Below are 20,791 nucleotides of genomic sequence, written 5' to 3'. Positions count from 1 at the left end.
GCTCCTATCACGAAGAGAGAGGCTGAAGCAGATGCAGAAGCGGGATGGACCTGGCTCAAACATAGAAAAGGTGCTCCTATCACGAAGAGAGAGGCTGAAGCAGATGTAGAAGGAGAAATAGAAGCCCAGGCCGCTTACGTCGATAAAAGAGAAGTAGGGGCTAGTGAAGATGCTACCACCGAAAATTCAGTTGAATAGGGTGGAAAGATTACCACAGGGCTTAATGGCTTTAATTTATCTGGATTCTTTTTTCATAATTTTTTTTCTCGCTCACATACAAGCTTTATACTTTCCGAATACCATGTTTCATCACTATTAATCATATATTACATATTTCTGAGCCGTTCAAATTAAAAATATCCAAGTAAACCGAAAAAAAGAAAAATCAAGAAAAGACTTCCATAATTAAAGAATCTCTCTTCCTTTATAAGTAGCAATTTAGATTCCTTGATAGTAAACCCTAGACTCTTGGTTCATCGAGCGGGATCTGGCTGTTTGAAGAAGTAATTGAAGGGCTTATTTTCTCGTACTCCGAATCTGGATGTTCACGCTTTCTTCCTTTGAGGGCCGTCACTCCTGAAATGATCGGCATTATCGTCAATGATAGAAGTAGGCATGCTACCGATGTCCAAGAAAAGGCAAATAGCTTGACTCCTAACAGGGCATCGAAACCGCTCTTTTGGAAATTATGTCTCCCTTTGACATGAACAGCAGTAATAAAGCACGATGCGGCGAGTGTAAATAGCAAGGCACATGATATAATTAACGTACTTATTAAACCACTTATTACATCTGACAAGCAACAAGAAACAAAAACCGATAAAATAGCAACAATATTTAATACTAAACCTATCAAGAAAAATGCGTACGCAAATCTTGATAAGTAGAAATAGGTATCTCTATTCTTAGTGAAACTACTCGGTAGACTACCACTGCTTCCAAAATTATCCTTTGGAGAAAAGGGATAAGCTGGAGAATTTGAAGTACAGTCCACGTTTTCGCCATTGCTAACACCACAACTGTTATACATGGTCCATCTTGTAACTGAATGTGGAGCCCCCGAAATACCTCGAGTGGTTGCCTGAGACCAATAAAGCTTCCTCAAAACTGACTTGTCGGATGCTCCAGCTAAGTTGATAAAGAATAACAAAAGTGCTGAACCTAGAAGAAGCAAAATGGGGATAAAAGTTATAAGCCTCCTAAACATACTGGTATTATATATTCTAGAAATGAGGAAATAATAAAATTTGAGCTTTCACAATAATTGAATGTATTTATATGGCTTCTCACCGACAACCCTTTCTGCAAAAAGTTTCTTGGACCAAAACGTCATTCAAGCCTTTGGATGCAAAACATTGTTTGCTATCATTTATGCAGACTAGTCGGGCCTATCCAACCCTTTTTCGGAAATCGAGCCGACCTACTTCTCCATGAAAATGAATTAAAGTCATGGAAAGAATTGCTGAAGGTTTAACTTACTAATATCTATTTTGCCATTGAATTGTGATTAAGAGAAGCTTTCAGAATTCATAAAAGATTTTGAAGCTTGCCATAACATGTGCGAGCAAGAGTTCGGAAATTAAACAATTATGAACTGTTCTACGGATTTGAGAGCACTCATGGCAACTTCATCAGAATCAGATAAATCAGCTCATGATGACATAGAAGGTGCAGATGGAAATTTCAAGCTGGAATATCCTGTAGTTGGAAAAGACTATGTTAAATTATCCTCCAAACCGTTACATGAAGGCGCTGATGGAATCGTGCTTAAGGGTTCGAATAAGGAAAGAACAAAAAATATTGTGATTAAGATTGTTAAAAGGCGTACTTTTCAGAATGATTCGGAGTATACTGAAAGTGTGACTCGAGAATATGATAATATCAAGAGATGTTCAAATATGAATATAATTAAAGCGATTGATGTGGCAATTGATCCTACTTCTGGAAATTTGGCATTAATTACTTTATATTATCCCAAGGGAGATTTACTAGGTTATCTCAGTGCAATAAGACGCAAGAAAATTGAAATACTGTCCGAATCAAAGGACTTCATATTCAAGCAGATAGTGAAAGGCGTTGATTATATACATCAACACGGAATTGTTCACCGTGATTTGAAACCAGAGAATTTCTTAATAGATATAGACGGTAAAATTAAGATAGCAGACTTCGGTTACAGTTTAAGAATTGATATTGATGCAAAAGAGATATGTGATTACTTTACGAGAAATAAGACTCAAGTATGCTGTGGAACGATCAGCTTCAAGGCCCCTGAACTCTTTCGAGTCGACGCAGAAATTAAGGAAAATCCAAACGCCATCTTGAAGTATATTCCCGAGCTTGACTTTATATCTGTTGACAATTGGGCATTGGGTATTATATACTTTCACATATATTTGATGCGAACACCGTGGGCTAATGCAGATAGCGATGACCTCAAACATAAAAGCTTTTCAGCATTCAAAGAACTGTATCCAACTAGTCAGCACCAAATTGATGATCTTAGCAAACAATTGGATGATCAGAACCTAAATGTGGCTACTAATCCATCATTAGATTTGTTCAAAAAAATTCATTATGATGCAAGACCCTTAATCTTTGGCCTATTAAATCCAAACTTCAAAGAAAGGTTGGATACGAAGACCTTACTTGAGTCAAATTGGTTAAATCAACTATACGCAGATTCAAAAGAATTTGCGAATTTAATAAAATGAGTTAGCTGTCACAGGTGTTTGTAATTTGTATACACAATGTGATTGAGTCTAATGGTACTTTTGGCTCATGAATTCCCGATTCCCTAGATATTATATTTAGTGAATTAAGTGTCATTTAAAGTAATTATACTGTCTTCGTCTTCACTATGCCTTGATTCTAAATCAACGTGTGGGCTTTTTATTTCTTTGTCATATTCAAGAAAAATATTATGGGCTGATATACCTTCATTGAGTCCTTTAGAATTTTGAACCTTACTTGAGCCACTGATAGAACCTGAGCTAGGTTTCTTTCTATCTTTTAACTGAGCGCTGTTGGTCGTAGGCAGCTTCGTCTTCCCTTCTCCGAATGAACGTGAAAAAGAATGTTTTTTTTTACGTAACTGTTCTTCTGAGCTTACTCGCTCTTTGCTATTCTGGGTAGTCCTATTACTTTTCTTCATTATATAAGACTAAATGTTATATATTTCGAACTGCGATTTATATTTCGTAGAGGTATAATTTTATTAAATCTGTTGCAAAAAAAAAAATTAAAAGTGAGCTAAAAAATGTGCAATATGGCCTCTTTTATTACATATATGACCGATCAGCAGCTGATACAAACTAATAAAATTACAAAATACCCTCATAAGAATACATACTCATGTACATACAAAAAAGCATATATATAAGTAAATATGAGACTTCAGAAGCCTTAACATAATACAAATGTAGGAGTCGAACTCTAATAAAAGAACTACTCATGACAGATTTACTCAACATGTAAAAATAACTGAAATACAAATAAAAAAATCATAAGAAAAAATAATGAAGAAGAGTGAAAAACGAACAGCATTTAAATTTACTCATTTTTGTTGGTAATTCAAGTAACCATAGTTACTAACAGCGTTACTGTTCCCGTTGGTAGAATTTGAGCCACTTACCTGATTAGCAGAAGACCTTCTCGGATTACCTGGACCTCTTACACCCAATGGGTTCTTCGAAAATGATAAGCGAATACCTCCTTTGCCACTGCTTCCGTTTGGTCTTGGCAAAGCTCTGCCGTACAATTCAGCTAAAGCTCTTGTTGCATGAGCAACATCTTCAAACTCAACAAAACACATTGGCCCATGGTTATGACCTCCTGTGTTATTAGGATTATTCAGAGATTGATTTTTAGTTCTGAAAGATAATCTTCTGAAACCTTTTTGAGGGGCAAATAATGAGCGAAGTTCAGCTTCAGTAGCATCCGGAGGTAAGTTGCCAACGTATAATGTATTGCAAGGAGGATTCTGATCAGCTGGGTTAGCAGGAGGGGGAACCCTTGCTAAGAGTGATAAATCAGGTACATCCTTAGATTGCAGGGTTTGCCTTCCAGCAGTACCTTGATTATTGGAATTTGAAGAAGATGCTGATGTGGGCGGAGCAGACTGCGTTTGAGAGCTTTGCTGCTCTGAATTAGGTGCATTTGTTACGGAAGATGCGATGTTATTGTTAGTCTGCTGTTGGCTGAGTCCCAGAACATGAGGACCACTGCTTGAATTAGGCTGAGATGTCGATGATGATGCTGTCATATTCACAGGATTATGAGATGGCATACCAAGCAGTGGTAAATGTGACGAACCATTCGTAGTTGATTGAGTACTTGTCTGCGAGGGTGTCTGATGAGAACCCAAAAGATTAGACGACGGTTGGGTCGAAAGCGGTTGCACTGAATTATTGAAAAATGACGATGAAGTTCTTCTACGATCAGTTGAGGAACCGGATGGGTTATTTGTCCAATCAAATGGGGTGTGATTAGAGCTGTTAACACCTGGGGTTTGCGGAGCTGAGCTGATCGGTAATGAATTATTACTAGAGCCCCATGGGTCCCTTACTAAGTTCTCATATTCTCTGGCATCGTTTTGTGATTCCATCAAGAGTAATGATTTACCCGTGATGTCAGTCAAATCAATGGTTCCAGACGTAGGAGTGTTTCCGCTGTTGCGACCACTACCAGTTGGCCCTCCGAATGGATCGCTAAAAACAAATCTTGATCGTTGATTTCCAAGCGACTGTCTCTTCTGGAAGTTATCAAATGCAGCGCTTCCCACCCCACCGCTAGACGCATTTGCAGGGTTATTCTGATTTCCAGACGCTCCAACAGAGCTAGATGATTGATTCAGTTGAGGATTCAAATTAGGAGGACTGATTTTCGTATTCGACAACCGTAAGTTATTAAATGCACTGGTCGTAGATTGAGAAATATTATTAGGCGAGTTGATAGGCGAGTTATCATATTCAACTCTAACTGGCCCGTATTCACTACCAAAAATAAACTTACCATCCAACAACTTTCCAGTTGCCAAGCAAGTATTTATGTTCTTGAAAAAAGCTAAAATTTGGTAATCCACAATTTCAATATTAATTATTTCATCAACTACTAACGAAAAAATTAGCGATGCCTCTCTTTTCGACAAGTCTGCCGGTAAATTAGATAATTTCAAGACACTTGATGCAGATGTTAATGAGCTATTAATTGAAGATGTGGCACCTACATTCATGGATGTCGGTGCAGAGCCTGAAGACATTAAAGTTCCATTGACATTTCCATTATTAGAATTACCACCAGGTGTTGGATATTGACCTATGCTCCCACTTTCTGTATTTGACATTGTTATTTTTAAAAGCTGAATAAATGTAAAACAATATGAGAAGTATAATGAAAGGGTTCTATGCCTTGAATGTTTGAAGGATGAAAATTATCCCTGATATGCTAAATGTTTGAAATTTCGAGTACCCTCGTAGTGTCTCCACTTATGCAAATGATTGATCAGTAAACAAAAAAATGTATCTGTTGATAGTTTTCAATCCTCGATCGCTTCGTTGCTGGCTTATGATAGATTGACTTCTTTTCAAAAATGTTTGTAACCAAAAAGTTACTGTGATATTTTCTTGAAGATACAAGAAAAAAATTCGAATGAATTTACCTTATAAACTAAGTAGTTTGGGTCCAAAAAGGGGATGATTGCAAACAATTATAATTGAACTTTCAAACCTCCGAAATAAGAAGTAAGTTGGACGATTTTCTTGCTAAAATATATAATTACCTTTTCTTGTGGGACTTTAAGACTGTAATGTATTGTTCTTTCCCTAGTCAAAGAAGTGAGTATCTATAAGATACTTCTCAGCAAGATATGTTTGATTGATTAGTGTGTTAGAGTGTTTTTCTCGCAACTCTTCACTTCTAGCACGGCAGTCTCCTATGGGATATATTTATCTGTTCCAATATCACTTGGCCTGATTACGTTGCACTTCGTATATGTCTATTCACCTTCTTAAATAACTTCGACTGTGACTAGTTCCCAGGCCCTTTTTTGCTTAGTATCTCTTGTTGTTATAGTTGACGGCAGAAGTATTTGATTGAGTTTTGTTTTATTAAAATTTCTACGTGGATTTTACACAAAGCCTTAGCTTTTTGTATCGTACAGTTCTATTAATGAAGTGTAAAAAATTCCGGAAATGACATTTGTCCCATTTTTCACTTCCCTAGAAATTTTTTTTGTATCTACCTTCGGTGGCGACAAGCTGCATCTATCGTCAACTTCCGAGGCGTCAAAGCGGCTTAAAACGGTTACCGTTAAGAAATTTTCCTAGATAAATTGCACGTGTTTGCGACTGTCCGGAACTGACATGAGCTTCTTCAGAAGGAGGGCTAGATCCAAATAAGGGAGGTCGAGCACATATTTCTTCTGGTACACGAAACGACAATTCGCGACATAAGATAAGACTAGCACGACACTGCAGTAGAAGCACACAGTTCCACAAAAGACGTGTCTCATCTATTGATATCGAGATGTTTAAGTATTGTACCATTAATATCCTAGAAAGGTATTGTCTTTTCTTAAGTCAAAGGACGCATGTCAGAAGATACGCTAAATCAATCAGAGACCGTTAATGTTGCTTGTCTCGATCTTCTTTTGCAGGAGGTAGTTCCAACTTCTATTCGAGTTACGCATACTCTTGGTGAAAATAGGTTGATAGAAGAAAAGAAATCTAAATTCAAAGAAACTAAAGTACAAGATCCACTATCAACAATACCAAAAGATTTTGCTGGAAGGGTTAATGTTCTTGAGAGACTGTTGAGCGTTTCAGATGATGTGACTCTTAGGGTCGAGGGTTACGGTTACAGTTTGGGCCAGAGGATATCAGAGCTATTGATGTATAGATCATCTCTTGTGTCTCCCAATACCAAATTCGTTGATATTTTAGATATCATGAAATTTGTATGTCGCGATGTGTGGAAGTGTTTATATGGAAAGCAAATGGATAATTTACGAACAAACCACCGTGGAACATTCGTCTTGGTAGACAATAGTTATAGACTAATATCAAGAATGAACAGCCCGAAAGGAATGCATGACACATTAAACAAGGCTAAGTGCTTTCTTTGGTTTCCATGTGGCATTATCAGAGGGATTTTAATAAGTTTTGGTATAGACGCAACGGTAACGGCTGAAGTCACCCAGTTTCCTTCTGTTACCTTCCATATTCAAACTTCTATTAATAACTAAAGGCAAAAATTGCTCTAATGGGTTCTTCGTGTTCTTCCATCATTCCGTTTATAGCATTAGTCATTTATATTCAATTGCATAATATTACCGTATATCATTAATCCTGCGAAAATTTTGACCTCAAAGTAAAAATATGCGACCCATAATATAAACGAATATATAATTTGAAGTATGAAGATTACATGTATACTACGAGAATAAGGTCACAGTCAGTCAAAAAGCTTATATATGCATCTCGAACTATATCACTGAAGCATATTTTATCTAGGAGTGCTGATGAGGGACTTCAAAGCAGCGCATTTCCTCAAATTTCCAGAGAGAAAAGGAATAATGTTTTAAATATATCACCATTTCAAATAAGCGATTCGATATCAGGATATGTCTCTATTCCAAATCTGAGTACTTTTTACTTGGTGAACTTAGTATTGAGATCAATAATTGACAATGATTATAATAAAACAATAATTCTTTTAGGAAAACTTGAAACCAATTTCAAAAAGAATATGAGCGAAGACGTCTTGAAAGCCTACTTTTCTTCATTAATTATATTCTTAGCGCATAACATTTTACAGCATAGAAGTTCATCAATCCATGATATGAGACTTATTGTTGATGGCTTTGTGGGCTCAGAGAAAATTGCAATCAAGCAGAATTTGCACACCCATTTAAATATAGACGTGGAAGAGGTAAAGGCAAAAATTATTACAAATCTCATCTTGTCATTTCAAGGTATAAGTTCGAAGGAAATACTTTTACAGAAAAGCGTTGCTTCATACATCATGTCGACTTCTCGCTTGCTCAACCTCAACTATGAAGAATATAAAAAATTGGAAAGCAATAGAGAAATATTGAAATGTTTCAGAGATATAGCAGGATTACAATATGAAGATACTGGAATAGCTATAGATCAAGTCAAAAAAACTCCAAAGGAGTTTGAATTCGGCGAATGTCGTTATGAGCCTTATACAAATGATTTGGGTCTAACGAGTTTGAGTAAACTTTGCAAGTTTATTTCCGAAACTAGGTTTACTAAATTCGATAGAGGGCATGATAATAGACCACTATATGTTATATATGATGGCCTTTCTTCAGAGGAAAAGACACAATTTTTCAAAGACTATTTGGAATTCAATGTACAAAGAGAATCAAATATAGAGGCACATTGCCTAGATTTAGTAGAAGATACGACTTTATCTGCTTCCGCAATGAAAAATAAAACATTAAAGATGAGTAAATTTCACTATTCAAATTCACAACTTGTCTATATGTGGTATACTGCCAATTTGAATCATCTCACCTCTTTACAAAAGCGGTTTAATCTTTCAAGCGAACAGATGAAATTAGATCCCAGCGATGATGAGTATTATTTACGAAAGTTTAGCTCATTTCTTAGTTTAATTCCTGAGAAAATTCTTGTGACAATGATCATCAGCACTTTACTAACCAAAACATTATCCTCTGAGAAGGGCTATTCTACTGTGCTAGACATTTCATCAGCACTAGCTTCATCTTTCAAAAGACTTGCATTAAAGGAAATGAAATTCCAATACGTTGAGCGTATATTCAATGACTTTTTTGCAAATGATGTTGGTATTCAGATGTTTAGCGCATTGTTGAAGGTTTTTATCGAAAACTGTCGTATTCCTAAATCAATGATTAACCAGGAAGCCCTTAAAAATGCACATGAGCTAAATGCTCTAATGGGTGATAATTTTGAGTCTTTGTTCATAAATGAAAATAATGAAAGCTACCCTGCATTTTGTTGGGGATACAGTAAGGAGCTACAAAAGCGTACTTTTAAGAACTCTGGTATAATCAAGATACATCCATATTTAATTGAAGAATTTGAAGGAAGCAAAATTTTGCCTAATCGCAAGTCGTTGTACTTACCAATGTTAGTCGCTCCGAAAGTTTGGACTACGCCAAATAGCGGTGGCTACCTTCAAAATGTCAGACCGCTTGTGAATTCTATTGATAACTCACTGTTGATTCCATATTTTTCAAAAGCTAATCAAACCGGCCAATTGAGCTCTGTATTTGAAGGCTTAAACATTTTAGGCTCTAATGGGTGGGCAGTAAATTCTCCAATTTTGGAAATCTTCAATAAGGTAATGACATTTGACAAAGGATTTTTAAAAATACCTCCTAAAATAGATTTTATGCTAAAAAATTTGACGAAAGAATTGAGATTGTGTCTGGGAGATAATTTGAACAAAATAGAATCTAGGAAAAGAAAGAATAATCTAAGGCAAGAATACCATGACTCAAAGAGCCAGAGAATGGAACACGATTTATTTCAAACCATTGTAAATTCATATGGAAAGAACGGTGACATTTTCTTTTTGCCTCATAATGTTGATTTCAGGGGAAGGGCCTACCCAATGGTATCAACTCTTTCATATTACCAAGGAGATCTAGCTCGGGGGTTACTCATGTTTTGGAAAGGGAAGCCTTTGGGCGAGTCGGGCCTTAAATGGCTCAAATATCAATTGGCTGGTACATTTGGTATTTCACAGACGCTGGAATCAGAAAGGTTATGTTTTGTTGAATCAAATATGGACGCCATTTTGGACTCTGCGGAGAATCCTTTAGATGGAAAAATGTGGTGGAGTAAAGCCGAAAAACCGTGGCAAACATTGGCTCTTTGCATTGAACTTCGTCGGATCTCAGATTATGTTACAAGCGGTCTCCCCATTGAAGAGTATATTTGTAGAATTCCTGTTCATCAAGATGGGTCTTGTAATGGTTTACAACATTACGCAGCACTTGGAAACGATCAGGAAGGCGGTCTTGCAGTCAATTTATTATCCGATCAGTCAAACAAAAAGAGAGATGTATATTCAAAGGTTTTAGAAATTGTGACTACTAAGGTAGTTGAAGATTTTGATGACGAAAACAGCTTTGATAATTTGCTTGCAAATATGGCCTTACCACTTTTGTCTAGAAAATTAATTAAGCGGACAGTTATGACTAGTGTGTATGGTGTGACAAATTATGGAGCAGCTGCTCAAATAGAGGAAAAGATCACGGAACTAATCCGGGAAGTAGATTTTCATCTAAGAGTTGGCGACCCCTCTTTATTGAGTAACGAGCAACTAAACAACTTGAAAGATAACAAGAGAAGAGTATCGGCTTATTTATCTGGAATTGTAATTCGATCAATATCTGAGTTATTCTCGGGAGCTAGACAAATTCAAGAATGGCTTGAAACTAACTGTTTTAGGATTTTGAATTCTTTTGATATAAACTCTTTGAATTTCATAAAAAAAACATTCAAGAGAGATCAAGATTTTTTCCAGCCACTTCTTTTTAACCCGATGATGTGGACCACAATTTCTGGCTTTCCTGTGATTCAGCCTTATAAGAACACTAAGCTGATCATTTTACCTACTGCACTTCAACATATATTGATTAGAAAACCAAACAAAATTGCCACCATAGACTTACAAAAACAAATTCAAGCAGTTTCACCAAACTTTATACATTCACTTGATGCTATTCATATGTTTATGACGTGTTTAGCAGCCAGTAGAAAAAGTATTGCTTTTGCTTCAGTTCATGATTCATTTTGGACACACCCTTCGGATGTTGATGAGCTTTCAAAGATCATTAGAGAAGAATTTGTTAGGCTATATGAATCAAATATTATCGAGTTACTAAGAGATGATTTTAACTTCACCGTGAGAAATTCATATCAACTTTTATGGATAAATAACTCTACTAATAAAGAATTTGTTGACAAATTACTTCATTTTAGGGAGAATTTTCATAATATTAAAGCGCCATTCACAAAGCTTAAGTACAACAAAATTTTAAATGTTGAGCTTGAGGTTCAAAGTCTGAAGGCTCATAATCAAATCATCGATCTAGTTCAACGTTATAACCCGACGTTATACTTTAGGTCACGGAGAAGTGCTAACTTCTTGGAACCATATACGTCAGAGATCGATACGAAAAAAACCGATGGGGCAGTAAAGTTCTCAATAAAGAAATTCACCCCTATACTATTTCCTGTAAATATATTAAAAAGTCCACCAACAGGTGAACTTGACATAAAGGGGGTATTGGAAAGTAAGTACTTTTTTTCATAAACATGAAGAAAACCCTTGTGTTCTATTAGATAAGTAGACGTATCAGAATATATTAACTATTCATAAATCACCATCGCTTAGGGTATTCACGTAATTATCGTTTTTGAAATATTTATCTTCGCTCAATAGATTAAAATTGGAAGTCAAACTATCTTCATGAAACTCGTTATATAAGTTAGCAAAACCATCACCATCCACCCGGACACTAGGAGACATTTCCTCTTCAGACTCACAAGTATCTTCATTAATGACGTATTCTACGTAGGAATCACTGAGAGTCCCAGCATCTTCATCTGATGGGTAATCATTCTGGTAATAATCTTCCGCATTAGAATCTTCTTCAGATATATTAGAGAAATTCGAATCACTATCACCTTCAAGAAGCTCGCTATCTTCATTTTCAAAAAAGCGAATGTATCCTATCAGTAGGCCCGATTCATCATCCCCATAAGATTGATGGACCCCTTGTGATAGTCGATATACATCGAAAACGTACTCTGACTTGTGTAAATCCTCTTGTTTATCAAGTGGCAGCCTATAAGAGTTATTACGCCCCCTTTTTTTAATATTCGGCTCGTTTTTCAAATCTTCACTGAGAAGACTTTCAAGCATATCAGTAAGCTCATTTCCAATAAAATTATCTTCCTTTGATTGATTTCGTGGTAAGACGAACCTTCTCTTTTTCTTTTTGTTATCGTTGCTGTCAAGAGGATCTCCAAAAGATGCGTCTGTTGCTTCAGAAACTAAAGGAACATCTATCGAAGCATCATCATTACTTATAAATTCGTCAGTTCTGTCTAGCTGAAATATGTAGTTAGGTTTATCGTCATTTTGATTCTTCCCTTTGGAATCAACCTCCGAAGTTTTAGAAGTAGTCTTTGATCTCTTTGATGAGCCAGAATCTTCTAAAATCAACGATTGTAGTGGATCTTCATCTCTTTTTCTTTTGATACGAAGGATTGATGGTGGCTTATGAGATGGCATACTTATCAAAGTGATAAATTGAAATATATATTTTGATACGATGAGGTTAGCTCATACAGTCCTTCTACACAAAACCCGAAATTGCTGCAATTTTGCTTGTGCGACCTCAAATCAACCCCATTATTTCTTTAAATCGTGATAATAATTAACGTTCATTGATTCGGAATGGGAGAACTTCTATCGGTGCTCTTGTTTTACTTGAGCAAACAAGTAAATTATGCTACAGATACCATTATTGGAAACTATTTTGATTCCGAGAAAGATATTGTTTTAATCACTGGAGGTTCCTCTGGCCTCGGGAATGAAATAGTGAAGAAGTTTGCATCCAAGAATGCTAAAGTCGTCGTATTTGACATTGTTGCACCAAATGAAAGGAGCCGAATAGAGGGTGTACACTATTATGTTTGCGATGTTAGCTGCAGAAAGCAAATTATCGAATGTCAAAAAAAGGTGAAGGATGATCTTGGTTGTGTTACAATACTAATCAATAATGCTGGAATTGCCTCTGGAAAGGCATTACTTGATTTGAGCTACTTAGAAATTGAGAAAACTATCCAAATAAATCTTCTCTCTAGTTTTTATACGATCAAAACATTCTTACCAGAAATGCTTCAAATGCACAGAGGGTATATAGTCACAATTGCTTCCGTTCTTGGATATATGTCACCAGCTAGGCTCAGCGCATATGGAGCTTCAAAATCAGGTCTTATAGCCTTACACGAATCTCTCACATATGAGTTAGGGTCTCCATCATTTAATACTACAGGTGTCAAAACATTATTAATTTGTCCTGGTCAGCTAAAGACAAGATTGTTCCAAGGCGTCAAGACACCATCGTCATTTCTAGCTCCAGAGCTAGACCCCGTATACGTCGCTTCAAGTGTATTTTCAGCAGTAAGGTTTGGAAGGAGAGGTGAAATAAGGTTGCCATTTTATGGAAACTTTTTGCCGATATTTAGAGCACTTCCTTGGCCAATAGTTGAATTGGCAAGACGATTTTCTGGTATTGACAGAAGTATGAGATCATTCAAGGAAACTATGACTAAAGTTGCAAGTAAAGCAAACTCCGTTGCATCGTCCCTACATCCCACTAGACATAACTCCGAGGCGGCATCTTTACTGAGCGAGAAAAGAATCGAATAGTGAACTATTGAGTTCTGTATTCAAGCATAGCATGATATTTCTTCTTACCTCTTTACGACCGTCATATTACGTTTAGTTTTAAGTTCTTAGCTGTCCACACTGTCAAATACTTATTCTGACTAATTTGCAACTTCTTTTTATAAAGCACCATTTTTAAAGGGATATTTCTTATTTCATGGAACTTTTCATTAGCGCTATGGATTCTAGTATAAATTGATTCAACATTCAGTAATCCCAACATCTCTGATAATTGTGGCCCATCGAGAAATATCAGGAGGGAATTCTTGCTCGACAAGGCCAAAGAAGAATCGATAGAAGGAAAAACGTCAGTAATGAGCAATTCCAAGTGCCTCAAGAGTGGATCAGTTGTTTCGTATTCGCCCTTGATAGTATTCAATTGATATCCCTTCGAGCAAATGTAAGACCAGTCTTCAGGGAAAGATGCAACTATATATCCAATGATATTAAAGATCTTATTGTCACAGCCATTAGGAGACATACTATTTAATGCACATATTGAATAAATGCTTTCTTTATTATTATGGTCAGAGCCCCAACCTATTTGATGACTAGCATTAGCTTCAGAATCGGAGTTCACATAGTCCTCTGCAAATAAAGTATCTGGAATTATATCGTCTGAATCAGACTCTCTTTTAATCTGTCTCTGCAGGGATTGCTGGACCTCCTGCCCAGAAAAATGTGAGGAATCACCATCCAAGAACTTCGAAACGAACTCTTTTGGTAACGCAGCATTAATTCTATCACGCTGTCGATGTAAATATCTATGTGGAAGCTCCTCGAATCTTTGATAGAGCCTCTGAAGAGATGGATGTGTGTCTTGTTTGGATACAAATGAAACTCTTTTTAATCTGGCCTCTGTGGTTGAGTTATACTTTTTTAAGGACAATACAGGTTTAATAATCCAAAACTTTTCATGTACATAGAAACGACGTGTTGTAGAGTCGAATCCTTCTTCCATGTCTGCGAAGAAGTCTGTCCCAAAATATTCGGTGTACAATCTTCTTATAAGAGCAATCTTGTCATCAAAAACGTCAATTCTTAAGATTTTGTCATCGTAAATCACAAAACTACCGTCTATTTCAATGTCCTTTGGGAAACTAGTGTTTGTAATATGCTGACTTGAAGTGAAATCAGTAACAAATAATCTTAGAGGGCCCTTCACAGATTTTTCAGCATACAAGACGTAACAAAACATCTCATAAAGCTTATCATAGTTATTTGATAACGAAACATCAGGAAGATCCTTGATTTCTAAGGTATTGCAATTAAATGCGGTCATAGACACTATTGATATTGAGGTTTTTTTGATGAAAAACTCTACGCGATTTGAGAAAAATATAAATACATTGAGTTTAAAGAAAATTATACGAAGTGAATTGTATTCTAAAAATAAGAGTCTATATCATGATCTATAATCTCCATTGATGGTGATATATTCGTGTGAAAGATCGCAAGTCCAAAATGTAGCTTCTTGACCACCGCCAGTTCCCAAATCAATTTCCACGACTAAATCTTCATGCTGCAAAATCTCAGAAGCTCTTTCTTCATCAACCTTTTCAGGTTCACCCTTGACCAATAAATCTAATTTGCTACTTCCATCAGCAGGAATAAATGAAACACTTGTCATTTCGGGCAAAACCGATTCAGTAGAGGTTACATTGGAATACCCTATAGCGCATAGGATCCGTCCCCAATTAGCATCTTCACCATACATGGCCGTCTTGAATAAAGAAGAGTTGGCAATAGTGGAAGTTATACTCTTAGCATCATCGTAGCAGAGTGCATCCTTTACTTTTATCGTAATGAATTTAGTTGCACCTTCGCCATCGCGTACAACTAGCTGTGCCAATCTTTGGGCGAATCCTGTAATCTCAGTTCTGATTTGGGCAAATGCCTCTGCCGTTGAAGATTCTTCTTCTATTGTCTCTCCGCCGGCAGCCCCGTTAGCTATAGCGACAATGGTATCATTGGTAGACATATCCCCATCAACCGATATACTATTAAAAGAGCGGTCGGTGGCATATTTCAAAATTTGCAGTAATGCTGCTGCAGACACTGGAGCATCAGTCACAAAGAAACCTAATAAGGTTGCCATATTAGGACATATCATTCCTGCTCCTTTGGCCATACCTGCCAACGTATAAGTTCTGCCATTCAATTGAAATTGCTTTGATACTAATTTAGGAAAAGTATCAGTTGTACATAATGCAGTAGCACAATTCAACCAATCTTGATGTGTATTCCCAAGATGACTTAGGGCTAATTTCGGAATACCACTTAAAACTTTGTCAATGGGTAACAAGTTGCCGATAACGCCAGTAGACATTACCAATGTCGAATCTTGAGGGTTTTCCAAGACGGCATCTGTGACCGTAACCATAGCTTCTGCATCAGAATAGCCCTTTGAACCTGTTACCGCGTTCGCGTTACCACTATTAACAATGATAGAGTTTATACCTTCGCCATGCTTTCTTTTCAAAATGCTAGAGGAAACTTGCACGGGAGCGGCCTTAAACTTATTTTTTGTAAATACTGCCAGAGCAACGGCTGACTTACCAAAGTCATTTCTCAATAATGCTAAGTCCAATGACTTTCCGTCTTTTTTAATTCCACAGTGAATTCCCCCAACTGAATATCCTATAGGGTACTCACCTGAAGAAGGCACATATTTAGCAGCTTTGCTTGATAAAAAGCGTAATAATGTCTTTTTGTTGCTCATAGATATCATATAACTCAGCTATTATATTTTGTCTTATCAGATCACCAGTCTGGTCATAGATCCAGTCATAGATTCAGAAATGAGAAATGAAATGTCGCACGTGACTACAATTTGTTCTTAAACTCATTTTTTTTTTTGATCCTTCCAACAGAATAACTAATGCACAACCATATGAAAGATGGCTAAATCTACTCATTCCATGTTCAAAAACCTTCCTACCTCTAAGGTTTTGAAGCAAATAGCGAGGTTGAATAATATTGCAGGAACTCCGGAAACTGCTTTTAAGTTTCCTTCGAAATACAACAAGATTGAATTACTCTTGATACAAAAGCTGGTTCATGGTCCATCTATTGGATTAAAGAAATTTTGGAGAAATAACCTACCTACTTTAAAGTTTCACAATGATGGGACAGAATTTTGCTTAACTAGAATCAAAACCAAAAACAAGGCAGATCTCGAAAGGTGCCCGACGAAAATTTTGGTTCACAGTCAGAACAATGAAGTTATCGAAATAGACTGTGCAAATAAAACAGCATATGAAATTCTCAAAAATCTCGTTAAGAGAACAGGTGCTAATTCTGTCCCAGCAAAAGAAATTCCAATTATAAAGGAGTCTACACAAAAAATGTAAAATATAGAGACCAATTTATCTTGTATATATTCATTATATTGAAAGATGTTCATTGAAATTTTCATGATCTCAAGAAGTGTAACAATTTTTCTTTTCCTTTCAATTCCATCAACTTCTTTATGGACAATAGATCAGCGATTTCGTCATTATGAAGTTGTCTACTAGGAGATTGCTTGTTAGTTATTTTGGGCTCAACATTTTGATCTTGTAATGCCACCTTAACTAGCTCATTGAAATTCAAATTTGATGGCTTTGAAGCTTTCACCTCAAATAATCCGTCCACGATCATTCTCTCATCCTCGTTTTGCTCCAATCGCTTATTATTTTCATAATCCTGAATGGAACTAAGAATTTCGAGTTTTTTAATTGGTTTTTTACTTTTAACTTTTGAAATGAAATCCAAGCTTATCAGTCTTTCTGGCACACGGTAAATGAATGATCCATTATCGACATCACCTGTGGTCATCGTAATAACCTTGTGTAATTTATTAGAAGATTTTGCGGTTATCCCAATCGATGTTGAATAATTTTGGAAGTAATCCGGAATTTTGTATGGCGTGCTATCATCGGCCTCATAATTGTCTAGGTTATCAATAAAATTAGTATTAAACTTGTAGTATTCATTTTGAAAATTCAAATATTCTTGAAGATGTGGAAATTTTCCTTCCTTTAAATACGCCTGGTTGTCAAACTTAATTATTAAGTTGTTCATAGCAGCAATCTTCAAAAATTGATTATGCAAAGCAACATCCACCACTGATGTACCTTTAAACTGACGCAGCTTACCGAAGTCTTGTGGTAAGAGTTCCTCAACATGATTGGGACATCTCCATTTGCTGCCAATTGTTTTGGGTATACAGAGAATTTCATTTAGACAATCTAGGTGCCAAATCAACGGACAATAATCACAATGTACCAAGGTCTTATGTTTTAATCCAGACATCCCGCATTTATGGCATAAATAAGGTTTCCCATTTTTTTTATAAAGTGATTCGATTTCAAGATCATCGTTCTTATTACAACCAATAATTTGCGAGCCGTTGATTTTATTGAGAGGAAGATCAGGCTTGGTGGTACTATCCTGATACCTTCCATTCTCTCCCGTTGATACACCAACGAAAGTATTTTCCCTTAAATACTTTGGTAGCTCATACTGCTTGGGGTTCCTACCTTCTTGCTGGTTAAGAAGTTGGCCAAAAATGCCGATATCGTTCCATTGCGTCAAATATTGAGGATTCATTCTTGCTACGCATTCGTGGCAGTGCCAGTTCTCCTCTGGAACTTCTTCAAGAGGAGGATCACAGCATGTAAAGTGAAATGATTTAGGGCACGAATCGCAACAAATAAATACACCAGGCTCTCCACATGAAGTACAAAAATCATCATTATCTTTCGTTTGATCGTCGCCTGTAGAATGCGAAGCATCACCGCCAGGTATAGAAGATGGTGCCAAGTTCGTACGTGATGATCGCTTTGGAGAAATGACTTTTATTCTCTTCGATGCTCTCAAGGGGGAGTGCTCTTCCACATTCTTTCTCGGCTTTTTAGGAGTCCTTGACTTCTCTTTCAAAAAAGATGAAGATCGCTTTCTAGGAACCTTTAGTTCTATGGGCTCACGCTCATCGCTATAACTAGTTATGTCTTCTGATAAATCGGTTTTCAAGCCACTGTTATACAAAGCTTCGGTACTGTTTTCATTCTCTTCAGTGAAAGTTGAGGGTTGAGGCTCTTTGGAACTAGATTTTGAAGATTTTTTAGCTCCCTTTTGGGGCCATAAAGACTCTTTCTTGATCTTTGTTGTAGGAAATGCTTCCAATGGTAATCCAGTGTAGCTAGGATTGGGACCAGCCAAGTCAGGTTCGATGAAAACCTTCCTTCCTCCAGCTTGTATCACTCCAGAAGGTCTATTGTTTTCTCCATTAGGTTGGGTATCGTTAGATTCTTTTATCAAGGGACTCGCTTCTAATCTCAAAGAGCTTGTGCTACTTGTACTACCATTCATTCTGTTTTTATCCTTCCTTGAGAATTTCTTTCTTTCTTTTAACACCGTGCTTTCTCTATCAGATTCTGGAGTCGAACTTTCATTTCGTGAAGATGTATTACTTGAATTGTCAGATTTGTCGCCATGGTTCTCCCGAGTACGTAGTACTTCATCGTATTCTTTCATTCCAGATGTTTCCGACAGCTTCTTAAACTGAAGATCTGACTCGTTCTCATTATCGTAAATCAGATTCCTTTCAAGTCCAGTGTTGGTATTCAAATCTAGAGTATTTGAATGAGCTGAAGTCATCTAAGATTCTTAGCCCACTGTTTTACTCCAACGTATTCAAAGTGACAATTTCTGCAGAGAAATATTGAAATGTTAAATGTACCCACGCTCATATTGGACGCGGAATCTCACAAGCTATAATGGGACAAAGATACTACAGAACTTAAGTGAGAGCACATAAAGGGCATATAAAATAATTATAAACTATCTATAACCTTGTAATATCCTCATTATGTCATATTACCTCAGGCAGTCTGAGATGCTGTTGCAGAACTCTTCTTATTCTTTTTCTTGGAAGCTACTTTCAAAGGACTGGAAATTAGCTGAGCAATATCTTCATCCTCAATTTTCTTCTCAGTCTTATAGAGTTTTTGATCGAAGCTTGGAGAGGTATACTTAACGATCCCATTTTTGGTCACTCCAAAAGTTGTAAAAAATTGGGCAATATATTCGCCTTCTTTTTCCGTGACTATATCGTATGGTAATATAACGTTATGATTTGAACATTCAATTAAACCTGCTCTAGCTTTCCGAGGATCTTCAAAATTTCTAACGTTATAAGGGAACGGCCCAGAACACTTCTTTTTGAATTCACCCAAAACTTGATGAGATAATTTCATTTTAAGCGCATAAGAGTTACCAGTCAATTTGTATAACGATGTACGATAATCGGAGCGTTTTACCTTACCATCAGATGACGTTGAAATAAGGACATCTAAACCATAAACCTCATTTTCTTCGAATTTATAGGTATCCATTTGACTCTTGTTTTCCTTTGCTGGATTTAAAATAATCTCCTTGGGCCCATAGAGGACATTTTTCTCTTGATTATGACTAAGCATACTCTCGACAGGAGTAGTGTCATAGTATTTGGCTACTTTTTGTATAATATTGGTAACATCCCAATTTTTATTGTTTGGTCTAAAAGTACGAATTGCCGCTTCAGAAGCATTCCAAGCTGCATATAAAAGATCTGCCTTCTTCCCGGTAACAGGTTCTGCTTCACTTGCTCCCACCACCACAGTTTCTGCTACAACAGAAGGATAGCCATCAATATGCGCACCCAACATAACATTTACAACATCGCCTTTTTTAAGTACAATGTTAGAATCATCATCTTCGCTTATAGGAGCCAAGTGAGCAGGAATGTTATTAGGATTAACACAAGTAGGGAAACTAATGCCTTTTGAAATTTTTGAGGTTTTTTTGGAATTGTAAACTTTTGACAATTCCTCTTCAAGAAGCTCGTCCCCCTTCTTAGAGATTTCGAATGTTGAGCTACCCTCGATAACTTGCTTTATTACTTCTGAAAGTACTCTGCGTGCAATCTCACCGGCAGTTTTGTATTTAGATACAACATCGCCGTTGGCAATAGTGTAATCTGGGGTTGCAGCTGACACATTGTTAGTTATGAAAACGAATTCTAAAAGTCACGAAAATATTACGTACTGGTCTTTGTAGTAGACATTTTTCTTTGTATTGTTCAGTTTAAGATCAAGTCAATTGAAGCACTTCTTCTCAACTCAGCAACCTGCTGTCGAAAACTTTCATGAAGATGACTGTATATTATTTTATACAATTATGATCAGATATACACGACTACTCCAGTTTCAATATTTAACAGAGAAGACTACATGCATAAGTTAACTGATTTTGAGGGATCTGATTACCTATTGTGATAAGTGAATAG

The 20,791-nt window shown here is 36.6% G+C and overlaps 14 protein-coding genes across 14 annotated transcripts in view; 6 read left to right on the top strand and 8 right to left on the bottom strand.

Moving 5' to 3' along the window:
• Window positions 1-198, top strand: part of PRCAT00001743001 (uncharacterized protein) — a gene marked incomplete at both ends in the record, with an annotated part of 725 nt that extends 527 nt beyond the window's left edge. Inside the window, one exon of the mRNA XM_062951556.1 lies at window positions 20-198. Within this exon, the coding sequence (XP_062808547.1) occupies window positions 20-198 (179 nt within the window). The remainder of the gene's footprint in view (window positions 1-19) is intronic.
• A 262-nt stretch (window positions 199-460) lies between these two features.
• FMP45 (Fmp45p) lies at window positions 461-1,207 on the bottom strand (the record flags this gene model as incomplete). The annotated part of the gene is made up of 1 exon (XM_062951555.1): window positions 461-1,207. The coding sequence occupies one exon, from the start codon at window positions 1,205-1,207 to the stop codon at window positions 461-463; it is 747 nt and encodes a 248-aa protein (XP_062808546.1).
• Window positions 1,208-1,589: 382 nt separating this feature from the next.
• Window positions 1,590-2,714, top strand: PRCAT00001741001 (uncharacterized protein; the record flags this gene model as incomplete). The annotated part of the gene is made up of 1 exon (XM_062951553.1): window positions 1,590-2,714. The coding sequence occupies one exon, from the start codon at window positions 1,590-1,592 to the stop codon at window positions 2,712-2,714; it is 1,125 nt and encodes a 374-aa protein (XP_062808545.1).
• Window positions 2,715-2,818: 104 nt separating this feature from the next.
• On the bottom strand, window positions 2,819-3,154 carry PRCAT00001740001 (uncharacterized protein; the record flags this gene model as incomplete). The annotated part of the gene is made up of 1 exon (XM_062951552.1): window positions 2,819-3,154. One exon carries the CDS (start codon window positions 3,152-3,154, stop codon window positions 2,819-2,821), a length of 336 nt encoding a protein of 111 aa, XP_062808544.1.
• Window positions 3,155-3,556: 402 nt separating this feature from the next.
• On the bottom strand, window positions 3,557-5,344 carry WHI3 (mRNA-binding protein; the record flags this gene model as incomplete). Its single annotated transcript, XM_062951551.1, has 1 exon — window positions 3,557-5,344. The coding sequence occupies one exon, from the start codon at window positions 5,342-5,344 to the stop codon at window positions 3,557-3,559; it is 1,788 nt and encodes a 595-aa protein (XP_062808543.1).
• Window positions 5,345-6,589: 1,245 nt separating this feature from the next.
• On the top strand, window positions 6,590-7,243 carry TRS33 (Trs33p; the record flags this gene model as incomplete). Its single annotated transcript, XM_062951550.1, has 1 exon — window positions 6,590-7,243. One exon carries the CDS (start codon window positions 6,590-6,592, stop codon window positions 7,241-7,243), a length of 654 nt encoding a protein of 217 aa, XP_062808542.1.
• A 182-nt stretch (window positions 7,244-7,425) lies between these two features.
• On the top strand, window positions 7,426-11,334 carry PRCAT00001737001 (uncharacterized protein; the record flags this gene model as incomplete). Its single annotated transcript, XM_062951549.1, has 1 exon — window positions 7,426-11,334. One exon carries the CDS (start codon window positions 7,426-7,428, stop codon window positions 11,332-11,334), a length of 3,909 nt encoding a protein of 1,302 aa, XP_062808541.1.
• A 60-nt stretch (window positions 11,335-11,394) lies between these two features.
• PRCAT00001736001 (uncharacterized protein) lies at window positions 11,395-12,318 on the bottom strand (the record flags this gene model as incomplete). The annotated part of the gene is made up of 1 exon (XM_062951548.1): window positions 11,395-12,318. One exon carries the CDS (start codon window positions 12,316-12,318, stop codon window positions 11,395-11,397), a length of 924 nt encoding a protein of 307 aa, XP_062808540.1.
• A 165-nt stretch (window positions 12,319-12,483) lies between these two features.
• PRCAT00001735001 (short-chain dehydrogenase/reductase) lies at window positions 12,484-13,461 on the top strand (the record flags this gene model as incomplete). The annotated part of the gene is made up of 1 exon (XM_062951547.1): window positions 12,484-13,461. One exon carries the CDS (start codon window positions 12,484-12,486, stop codon window positions 13,459-13,461), a length of 978 nt encoding a protein of 325 aa, XP_062808539.1.
• Window positions 13,462-13,522: 61 nt separating this feature from the next.
• PRCAT00001734001 (uncharacterized protein) lies at window positions 13,523-14,677 on the bottom strand (the record flags this gene model as incomplete). Its single annotated transcript, XM_062951546.1, has 1 exon — window positions 13,523-14,677. One exon carries the CDS (start codon window positions 14,675-14,677, stop codon window positions 13,523-13,525), a length of 1,155 nt encoding a protein of 384 aa, XP_062808538.1.
• Window positions 14,678-14,884: 207 nt separating this feature from the next.
• Window positions 14,885-16,210, bottom strand: ECM42 (glutamate N-acetyltransferase; the record flags this gene model as incomplete). The annotated part of the gene is made up of 1 exon (XM_062951545.1): window positions 14,885-16,210. The coding sequence occupies one exon, from the start codon at window positions 16,208-16,210 to the stop codon at window positions 14,885-14,887; it is 1,326 nt and encodes a 441-aa protein (XP_062808537.1).
• A 169-nt stretch (window positions 16,211-16,379) lies between these two features.
• PRCAT00001732001 (mitochondrial 54S ribosomal protein mL61) lies at window positions 16,380-16,832 on the top strand (the record flags this gene model as incomplete). Its single annotated transcript, XM_062951544.1, has 1 exon — window positions 16,380-16,832. The coding sequence occupies one exon, from the start codon at window positions 16,380-16,382 to the stop codon at window positions 16,830-16,832; it is 453 nt and encodes a 150-aa protein (XP_062808536.1).
• Window positions 16,833-16,893: 61 nt separating this feature from the next.
• PRCAT00001731001 (uncharacterized protein) lies at window positions 16,894-19,122 on the bottom strand (the record flags this gene model as incomplete). Its single annotated transcript, XM_062951542.1, has 1 exon — window positions 16,894-19,122. The coding sequence occupies one exon, from the start codon at window positions 19,120-19,122 to the stop codon at window positions 16,894-16,896; it is 2,229 nt and encodes a 742-aa protein (XP_062808535.1).
• Window positions 19,123-19,346: 224 nt separating this feature from the next.
• On the bottom strand, window positions 19,347-20,569 carry PRCAT00001729001 (uncharacterized protein; the record flags this gene model as incomplete). Its single annotated transcript, XM_062951541.1, has 2 exons — window positions 19,347-20,524; window positions 20,551-20,569. 2 exons carry the CDS (start codon window positions 20,567-20,569, stop codon window positions 19,347-19,349), a joined length of 1,197 nt encoding a protein of 398 aa, XP_062808534.1.
• Between the last annotated feature and the right edge of the window lie 222 nt (window positions 20,570-20,791).

The sequence above is a fragment of the Priceomyces carsonii genome (genome assembly GCF_900007245.1).
Source record: "Priceomyces carsonii strain CBS4050 genome assembly, scaffold: Debaryomyces_carsonii_scaffold_2, whole genome shotgun sequence".
In the NCBI taxonomy this organism is placed as follows: Eukaryota; Fungi; Ascomycota; class Pichiomycetes; order Serinales; family Debaryomycetaceae; genus Priceomyces; species Priceomyces carsonii.
This window is presented reverse-complemented; position numbering and strand designations above follow the sequence as displayed.